The sequence below is a fragment of the Poecilia latipinna genome, unplaced genomic scaffold (assembly GCF_001443285.1).
Source record: "Poecilia latipinna isolate Pla-1442-1.1 unplaced genomic scaffold, P_latipinna-1.0 Scaffold511, whole genome shotgun sequence".
NCBI lineage: Eukaryota > Metazoa > Chordata > Actinopteri > Cyprinodontiformes > Poeciliidae > Poecilia > Poecilia latipinna.
In genome coordinates this window covers 260,140-270,448 of record NW_015113127.1, presented here as the reverse complement: position 1 = coordinate 270,448, position 10,309 = coordinate 260,140, and the positions used below count along the sequence as shown (strand labels likewise).

At 42.9% G+C, this 10,309-nt stretch overlaps 2 protein-coding genes across 3 annotated transcripts; both read right to left on the bottom strand.

Annotated features, from left to right (window-relative positions):
- Positions 1-913: 913 nt before the first annotated feature.
- Positions 914-3,726, bottom strand: cxxc5b (CXXC finger protein 5b). Of its 2 annotated transcripts, none has more exons than XM_015040477.1 (2): positions 3,377-3,726; positions 914-2,470 (listed from the first exon to the last, which is right to left on the bottom strand). In XM_015040477.1, the coding sequence occupies exon 2, from the start codon at positions 2,287-2,289 to the stop codon at positions 1,399-1,401; it is 891 nt and encodes a 296-aa protein (XP_014895963.1). In that variant the 5' UTR covers positions 2,290-2,470; positions 3,377-3,726; the 3' UTR covers positions 914-1,398. The 2 variants fall into 2 exon arrangements, with proteins under 2 accessions (XP_014895963.1, XP_014895965.1); XM_015040479.1 differs by lacking the exon at positions 3,377-3,726 and adding an exon at positions 3,234-3,349.
- A 3,174-nt stretch (positions 3,727-6,900) lies between these two features.
- On the bottom strand, positions 6,901-10,077 carry zgc:110843 (CDGSH iron-sulfur domain-containing protein 1). Its single transcript, XM_015040482.1, has 3 exons — positions 9,885-10,077; positions 8,521-8,723; positions 6,901-7,141 (listed from the first exon to the last, which is right to left on the bottom strand). The coding sequence occupies exons 1-3, from the start codon at positions 9,922-9,924 to the stop codon at positions 7,052-7,054; spliced, it is 333 nt and encodes a 110-aa protein (XP_014895968.1). The 5' UTR covers positions 9,925-10,077; the 3' UTR covers positions 6,901-7,051.
- Positions 10,078-10,309: the final 232 nt, after the last annotated feature.

Below are 10,309 nucleotides of genomic sequence, written 5' to 3'. Positions count from 1 at the left end.
TGTGTGTGTGTGTGTGTGTGTGTGCGCGCGCGCGTCTGTGGGGTTGCGATAAGGCTCTCAGCCACACCATTAGGTGACTCATAATCCACACCACCTCAAACACACACATACACACAAGTTTGTGTTCCTAGTCTTATTAGAACATTGTGTTGACTTCGATTCGTTCCTGAAACCCCATTTGTGCCTAACCCTAGCACAACCCCGAGGCCTAACCCTAACCCAAAAAGACACACGTCACCCCACTAACACCAGGCCTTGGTCCACATTGTCTTAAGAAGACAGCTAGCTGTACACGAAAAGGTTCAAACAAGGTAACACCTGAATATTGTATTTCTAACCATATACGGAAATTGTATTGACTTCCATTTAATTCAGTAACCATATTTGTGCCAAGCCCAACCCTTAGCCATAACCTTTGCCCTAACAACGCCTAACCCTCAAAGAGATGCTTCACCCATTTAAGACCAAGCTTCCGTTTCATAGGGGCTTGAAACGGCAGGTGATCATACCAGAAAAGGTTCAAACAAGGTAACATACCCGCATACACTTGCACTAGTTTGTATTTCTAACCATAACAGGAAATTATATTGACTTCCATTTGCATCAGTAACTCCCATTTTGTACCAGACTAACCAATGACAGCCATAACCGAAATCTTGGTACACATTTGAGCCCTAACCCAAACCCCAAAACTAATGTCTGTTGCACTTGGACTGACCTTTGGTCCCAATAAACCTAACGGGTCTTCAAAGGGTCAACAATGACACCAGAAGAGGTCTTCAAGAGGTGACGTAAACAACTGATCCAACACGGTATCGCCCATGTGCAAGAGCAAACTTAAACATGGCTCCAAACAGTCAATTAGAAATGAACCCAGGCATACAGGAGCGGCACAAACCTCATACACAAGTAGCACATGGCAAACTTCTTTTATTTCAAAAGGGCAAACAGAGCTATACAGTACACGTAGCACAGGAAATAACTTAGCCAAGGCTGAACTCATTCATTTCTTACTGATGCAGTGACGTCAGAACAACAGAAGCAAGAAACTCCTCCATAGAAACAACAAAAAAAAAATCATTTTGGCTCCGTCTTTATGCTGAAGCATGGTACATCCAAACTGGAAAGCAATGTAAAAAAAGGACATAATGTTTTCCAGATATTTACAGTCTTATGTACAGGCATTTTTGTTGTCATCTAAATATTGACGCACATTGGTATCCTTCTTTTTTTTTTTTCTCCTCTCCCATATTCACTGATTGTCAAAAGAAAGGATGGAAACAGGTGTGGACATTCTTAAACGGAGCTTTGTACCGCAGTCCGAGCATGTTATTGTGGTGTCCCGTAAACTACAGCTCCCAACAATCATCCGACCGGTCTCTGCCAACGCAGGAGCTACTATCCGTCCAGGGCCCCGTTGCTTCTCTCCTGTGCCAGACCCAAAGTAAAATCGGACCCCCTTAAATCAAACCCGGACACCCTGCTGTCGAACCCAGGACCCCCGGGCTTCCTCTTCAGCTCCTCGCACTTCCTGTATTTACAGATCTGGTGTCCCCTCTTGCGGTTGCGGCAGCTGCTGCACTGTTCGCAGTTCGTCTGACGTCGGCAGGGCACGCACTCCCCGCACCTCTTCCTCTTCCTTCGCCCTCCGCCGCCCCCGCCCAGCGAGCTGGGGGAATAGCCCTCAGCTACCAGCCCCTCTATGCCCTCCGCTCCCACGGCCGTGCTCCTCCAGTGGCCTCCCCCCATCTGAAAGCCTGCCAGAGGGAACAGAGCTGGGCTGAAGGGGAACCAGGCGCCAAGGAAGGGTTGGAAGTCAGTGCTGCATCCAGAGGAGTCCTCTTCGTCCTCCTCCGGCCCAGACCCGCCTCCCTCGCCATCTCCTTTTCCGCCCTTAGCCTCTGCAGCCTCTTTCTTAGCTGGCTGGCTGCTCTGCGCGCCCAGGCTGGCCTGCTCCGTGGTGGCGGGGGTGAGAGCCAGCAGTCCGGCACGCATCAGCAGCTCTGCGGCATGGGCCAGGTGGAGCCCGCTGGGCGACTCCCACATGTCAGGCCAGGAGGGGGCCCGGCGGGGCTTACTGGGCTGGGTGGGACGCTGCTCCTGTGCCGGGGACGGCTGGATCAGGCCTTTGACGTCCACAGCAGGGGAAGGGGTAGAGATGTAATGGGAGAGGCTGTAGGGGTGGTTGGAGCGCTTAAGGCTCGGTCTCAGGGGCTCATTGGGGATTTTAGCACTGCTGTGGGCCTGATCCGGGGAGGAAGGGCCAGCGATGTCTACGGCAGTGGACATGGCAGTGGCTGGGTGTGTGTGGGGGGGGGCGGTTTGCCCTTGTGTTTTTGTGTGCGTGGGAGAAGGGGACTGAAGCTGACGCGGAGCTGACAACTGTCCTGCTGTTACTTCAGCCAAAATGGCAAGCCTTGGCCTGTGTCCCTATTCCCATTCTCTGCAGCGGCTTCAGAGTCCTGGAGAGCTGGAAATGAATAGGGGATGAAGACAGGAAGGTTAAGAATAGAAATGCTGGGGAGACAGATACAGAAAGAGAGTAAACAGGGAAGACGGGATCTGTATTTTCCCCTAGCAGAACGACTCAACCGTGTCGGGAAATTATCGGGCGACAGCAAGAGTTAAAACACAAGACATATGTATAAAGCCGTGGAAGTAAAACTGCTACAAAACCAGAAGCAAGGATCCGTGTGAGTGTGTGTGCAGAGGGAAAGAGAGAGGGAGAGAGAGAGACAGTGCATGCCTTGCAACGGATTTCCGCATACAGGAGGCAGTATCCCTTTAAGAATTTCACGGTATATCAATGCAATCAATAACAGAGCGACAACAATATGCAAAGATATGCGCATATGCGCAGGTCAAATGTGGAGCGCGCTTTTCAAATACATTTTGACGACTGCTGTTATGTGTGCCAGCCAGAGCTTAAACGGAGCCGAGAAGCACCAAATAAGGGACCGTAAAGAAAAACAGGCTGTCTTTTGTCTGGTATCGACGACGAGGAGCGAGGTGCGCAACGATGCGGGTGCTGTGGATAAAAAAAGACCAGGCTATATTCCGTGTCCACGTTTGTGTGTGTGTGTGTGTGTGTGTGTGCGGGAGGGGGGGGGTTAAACCCCACAACACCGCCGACTAAACGCGGATCGTGTATGTTATTACAAAGTATGAGTTCGTGCCCTTTCGACGGGTCGATCGGGAGACGTAATCGATCACTTTAGCGTGAATGAGGTTACCTAAGAGGACCGACGCCAAGGCGAGTTGACCACAGTCCGAGTGGTCGCTGCGACACGGCGCTGCGCGCAGGAAGGGAGAGGAAATCGGGCGACAAAACGGCCAAATCAACAGGAAGTGCGATGAAAAAAACGCGTCACTTTACCTTCCCAACGCGGTCCCCGGCCTCTCCTGTCAAATATATGATGAAGTCATGAACTAATGTCGAGCCGATCGTATAGCGTATGTGGACGGCGGAGCTGCCGATTCCTCCTCCACCTCTCCGTCCCGGAGGGTCTGCAAACACTCTGCACGGAATTTGGGGGCGTCGCTCAAAATGCGAAGTGGACTCTGCAGCCGACCGAGGCTCGTGTGGTCAGAGCGACCCCGTGATGTCCTCAGGAACAGTCCAGCTGACGACAACGATTAAACCCAAATACACCCATCGGCTCCACTCAACTCAGGATCACTTTTTACACCGTCTTGCATAGACATAATTAAACACCGGCTTTTGTGCCCAGTATTATTATCATTATTACTATTGTTATTTTGTATTTAAATGGTCATTTTGTCATTAATAGAATACAACACTTAGACTTATCATTGTCATTATTAAAAAGCACAATGGATTTCCACATGGTTTCTCTCTCCATGTGAATAAAAACACAATATAAAGTTTTGATTAATGTAAAATTAAATAAATAAGTAAATAAAATTTTAGTTATTAAGATAGCATTGAACTGTTGCAGGGTGCAGCTCACTCCAAGCAGAACCAAGGCAAAAGCAAACGAAGCAGCTGCTTAGGGCCTCCACACCAGCAGGGGGCCACACGTGAGCCCCTTTATCTAGTTACAAATTTTTCATTGATACAATTAAATCTGTGAAATTGATCGTTAATAGCAAACACTAAGTTAACTAGAAACATTTCTTTAATATTTTGTATTTATTACTGTTAAAAAATGTAATAGGTTATAATTATTTTTCTGATGATCATCAGGCTCATTTAACATCTACAGTGTTCTATTCAAATTCTGCACTTCTTTAGCTTTATTAATAACAGAAGTTATTTGTTCACTTGCTAATGGAGCCAGCCTAAGGCATAAGCGAAATAAACAGCTTGCTTAGGACATCCAAACCAGCAGGAGGGCCAGAATCCTCACAAACCGATTAGTCATAGATTTTAAAGCCTAAAGTGTATTATTCATACAAAATGGACAATTTTGGTCAGTTTTTAAATTTTACTCTGGGTAATCATTACTGTAATATATTGATTTGTTTTTAGCTGTAAAAGTAAAAATTATATATTTTTACATATGAATAGAACTGGGTTTTTAATGACGACTCTTTTGTTCATATTTATTATTTTGATTATTATCTACTTATATCTGCAACATTACACATTGGTAACAGCATTGTTACTAATCAATGCAAATTTTATTAACCTAAATTTATTCCTAATAAATTTATTATGTGCAGTTTCTTCCGAGAGCCAATGCTTTTGCAGTTGTAAGAGTGGCCCCAAGGTAAAGGCAAACTAATCAGGCCTCCAACCAACAGGGGGAGCCCAAGAGCACTAGAATTCTCATTTACATTGTTTTTTTTTCAAATGCCATCAGTATGACTCATTTAAAATGACACAATAAGTTGAGAGTATTTAGTATGTAGCTTAAAAATATGCAACAGACTTTTTTTTTAAAGTTAACAACAAATTATTAATATGTTCGAGTACGTTAAACCAGGTAATTCCATTTGATACCAGGATGCAAGTTATGTAATTAGAGCAACAAAAATTCAGTTGTTTTTGACTGAAACGGGGCTTCTGTGGGGTCTCCCCTTCTTTGTAATTACAGAAAAGATAAATTTGGCTATGTGAAAGTATTTTCAATCATGAAATACACAGTAAAAGTGTGAAAGCTAATAGAGTAGTACGCAACAAAAAGTTAACACAAACTGATCAGATTATTAGACTCCACCAGAATGTGGGTCATCTAAAGGAGCTACATTGTGTAACTTTGACTTTTTTGAGCTTTATGCTATCCTCTCAACAAAATCATACCTGCAGTGTTGCTGACAGAAGACGCCTTCCCCACTCAGCTCCTCAGACTAGCGACAGCAGCGATTAGCAAACACCTGGTGGAAGAAAGGTTATTATATTAACTATTTCTCAGTCCAGCACACCAAAGAACATTTGCAAACACTTAATTGAGAAACATTGTTGTAATGAGATGCTGAGTGCAGAGTGTCCAAAAGAGCGGGAGCTTCTTAAAGAGACAAAGGCCCAATTTCAGGGCGTCAAATTAAGTCATCATTGATATGTACATCATTTTTTTCTATAATAGTTACTTAATTTTACTATAAAATGGCACTATACTGCCACTTTAATTCACTTTTTTTTATTAACAGGCAGCTGATTTACATTGAACTTAAAGAAGCGCCTTCCATAACTCTTATTAAAGTCATGCTGTTTAAAAATATGTAGTTTCTAAGCTACGAGCAGATTGGCTGTTTTAATTAAAGCAATGAGGTAATGATATGCATCATTCCTAATAACACTGTAACATACACACGTTCATTTAATTAATTTAGAAATTCGGTAACATCAAAAAAGAAAGAGATGAAAACTAGTTTAACTGCGTTAAAGTTCAGATTATAACTACTGATGAATAGCAACATCTCTCATCTGCCGTTTTACCTTTTAACTCCGCTCCCTGTCCAAACGGCGCCGCCTGATACAGGAGGTGACTCCTCCACGCAGGAGCGCCGGAGTCCACTCCACCTCTTCTGAGAGTCCTCCGTGCATCTGGCACGCAGCCAGACACCTCGTGCGTGTGCATCCGTGTGTGAGCGAGCGTGCGTGTCACTATGGAGGCAGGGGCCCACGGTTACTACACCGTCTGGCCTGGACCATCCGTGTAAACACAGCGTCTTCTAGTGGTCAACACAAATACAGCCACCCGTCTTAAAATGGCCACTGGTGCTGGTGGACACTGCAGCACAGCAGCAGCAGCCCCCTTCGGCCAATACCACACACACACACACACACACACACACACACTGCAGTCGCCACATTGAGCTGTTAACTTATTATGCCCACACAATGTTAATCCATAAACAAGGCACTCCTGGTTAAAACTGAGGTGTAGTTTGGCCCCAAAAATAAAAAAAAAAAAAAAAACAAAAAAAAAAGTTGTGCCAACAAATTAGATCACTCAACATGTTTTATTAACAATATAACAGCACACTGACTCAATCACGCTGCAGCCAGTACACAAAAAAAGAGGAAAAAAAAATCAATCTGATGAAGAAGCAAAATAGATCCGTTAAAAGGTTTTAACCTTCAGATGCAGTTTGATCAGGAAGCCGCACACAAACAGCAGATAGTGTTTCAACATTAAACATTTTTCTGCCCCGTTTAAGACAAACGTTGCTATGAAGCAGCAAAACAAACTTGAATATTTCATGTCACATTCATATGGGTTGCCACGTTCAGCAAACAAAAGATATAATAAGGCCTGTGCTGGGTTTGACATAAACGCTGGACCGATGAAGAAGCGTGGTAACGATTTCCTGTTTCGACCGTTCACGGGCGACAACCCCAGGAACCGATGGCCCAACTCTAACCGCAATGACTGTCCCAGTCCCTTGACCTGGATCCCGTTTCATACATGTTGATCAGTGTGGCAATTTTGGGAATTATGAAAAAAAAACTAAAAAAAAAAAACGAAAGAACATCTGCAGTGTGTTCTGGCTTGTTCTGGATTCATCCGCAGGAAGAACACAGTGGAACTGACGAATGATTGGGCGGGTCGGCGGACAGGACAGGTTCGTCTCCAGCGGTGCGCTACGCGTCTTTCCTTTTGATGATGAGCGGCCCCACGTTATCTCCGGTTTCCTCATTGTGCCTGGTGTGGGCGCCGTCGCAGTACGGGAACTGCAGGAAACATGGAAATACCGTCACACTTTAAATGCACACATGTTCGTTGTTGGGTTGGTACGATACAAACACACGGCAGGTCAGTGGACGCATCACACCTGTCCTACTGAGGACAACTATCTTTGGTGTGGATGTTGTTATTGAGAAAAGAAGAGTATCTCAACTATTTCCAGTAGGGAAGAAGTAGCAACTTTGAAAGAAGCCATTTCCAACTGAGACGTCTGAATGCCTTACAACACTTATTGAGCTTTTATAAGACGCACTGATTCAATATTAATATCTGTATCGGTTCCTATATAGAAAAAAATTCTAAAATCGAGTATCGGTCATAATTTACCAGATCCATAAGGGCAAATCTATTCAGTATATTTCTATACTTTATTATTCATTTTACTTTACATTTATAATCCCTAATTGCACTTTCTTAAGGTTTATTGGAAATTACTTTTTACATGTTGACCAAAAGAGTCAACCTGTTGTTTTTGTCAGTTTCTTTATTTATTCTCCTAATGTCACTGACTGAACAGACTGAAGTTGTTTTTATATGTTTGACCAATCTTGTGAAGCTGTTGGTGTGTTTTAGTGTGCTGTACTGGTGCAGAGTTAGCAAATTAATTTATAATTCAACACATTTGTACCCGTGTTGTAAAAAAAAAAAAAAAAAAAATGGGGGGTTAATTCAAAGTTGTTTTTCCTGTGTGTACCGATACTAAGCCTCAACTCTCCGTATCGGTATCGGAAGTGGAAAAGCAGATCTCGGTGCATCTCTAGTAAAATTTGAATCACTTTTTTAAGGTAACCTATCAAACTTTTCAGCTTTTAACTTAAGAAAACAGTTTTGATTCATTATTTTATGACATAACTGTTATTAGTAGCATATTATGATAGTACTTTCTACAGCAGGAACAAAGTAAACTAAAATAACAAAATGTTATGTTTATACATCTGACTTGTCCGAGAAAGTTACAAAATATATCTAAAAATTAGATATATTTTCTTGCTAAGTTTTCTTAGCAGGAAGTAAATTTTCTTATTTCTATTTGGCATTTAGCAAATAGAAAGAATTCAGGCAATTCTAACTAAACTAAAAGTCCTCACTGATCCTGCGTTCTGACGCGCATGATATTACAATTGATTAAAAACCACTCACAACATTAAGTCTAGAAATAATATTTTGACTATTGTTAATTAAAGCCCTTAAAGATAATCACTTTACAAAACTGCAGGTGAAAACTCATCCACAAATAATATTTACAATACAATCAAGTTAGCTTTTCTTTCCTAAACAACAACAAAAAGTGTTCAGACTTACAGCAGAAAATTCCTCTGTGTTGGATCTTAAATCACATATTGCAGTTTTTCGGTGAGTCTCTAACCTTTTTAGACCTCCAGCAGCGGCAGTAGACGGCCTTGGAGCCAATGTCCTCCATGTCGAAGCTGTGCACCACTTTGGGGCTGTCTTTGTTGATGTAAGCGTTCACAGAATGCTTCTTGCTGCTCCGGCTGCTCAAGTAGCGGCTGACCAGGAAACCCGCAGCTGCCGAGATGACGGCCACTGGCACGGCAACCAAGAAATGTTCTGGACAGAGGAAAACGTTAAACAAAAAAAAAAAAAAATAATAATAAAAAATGAGAAGGGATGATCTTATTGGTCGTTCACCCTTACAGGTTTGGTTGCAGATGAATAAATCTGACGAGAAAGGGAATTAGATAGAAAAATAAATGGAGAACACATTAGAAAAGGCTTACAAGGGCACTAGCCCAGGGTTCCGAGTTTTGGGGGCGGCCCCCCAAAATATTCCATTTTAATGTTTGCTTGTTTTTCTATACTGTGCATGTTATTAAACTCTTGGGTTCATTTCTCACACGTTATGTTTTTTTAAGTACTGCTGGATTTTTTTATTAAATTTAACATAAAGTAAATATTTGAAAATTATGTAATAACATATAGCACATCGTTTTGGGACCAACATGGAGTCATCTGCCAGATGTTTTAAATCATCCATCAATTCATACCTTCTAAAGTGTAGACCTACCTATCAACGTACTGTGACTTGCATGAGTAAAACATCTTTTTCTCTTTAGGACACGGCACTAAAACTGGCTCCAGCCCAGTCTTGAAATGCAGATATTTACAGTAATCTGTCTTCCTTCACCATACATAGATCGACACTCAGACAGATGCTGGATCTGGAAAATACTACAAACTTTCTCCAGAATGTCAAGATAAAAGCCTGAACACATTCTGAACACTGAACAATGGAAACGTCTGACAATAACAATGTGAAACTGCCTGTTATACAAGATTTATCCTTATCAAGCAGGTTACATGATACAGAGGCGGTAAGACAAGAGAAACAGAGGTCTTGTTTTTTGTTGTTTTTTGAAAAGTTGCCCGTCTGCAGGATCAGCAGTCATGGCTGCTGGGCCTAGATTACCTGTTTAACCAATTAAAGATGCAAACTGGAGCTCAGATGGCCGACCAGTAGGTCAGATAAATATCACCCGGGCTACCATGCGAAGCAAGAGGCGAAACAGAGGAAATATGTCCCACTTTCTTACATTTCACAGGTTAAAACAGCTTAGTAGGTCGCTTAGGCTGAGTAACTGCTCTGCAATCGGTAGTAAAGCTGCCTAATAGTGCTGTAGGTGGCAGATAGACACGCGCCGCCTTGCATTCAGCGCTAATTAAATAACTCATGTAAAGCTAGCATGCTATTAGCTAGCTTTAATACTATACCTTTGGTTAACCTGAAACCGGAGCTGTGGACCGCTGCCATCGGACACAGAGGTATCAACCAGCTATCACGTAAAGTTGGACCTGTCGCGTTTTCTCTGCGCTGTGGGTTGTATTCGGTCAACGGTAAGCAGCAAGGTCAACAACCGGTTAGCTTCAAGGAAACTCTGTCCGTCCCCTTTACTGCTACGTCACATCAGATAGACCAATCTGGAGCAAGCTCATGGAAAACAAGATGTTTATGGGCAAAGTACATCCGGCTTCTCTTTAGACGGAAGTTAAACAATAGCACAATTGACGAAGTTTGTTTTCTTAATCATTCTCTATTAAATGATTAAGAAAACACAGGCAATAATTCCTCGTGCGAAGGCCTTCAGCTAGATATTTTAACAAGCTGAGAGCTCTCATTTTAAATGCGTCAGCGTCTC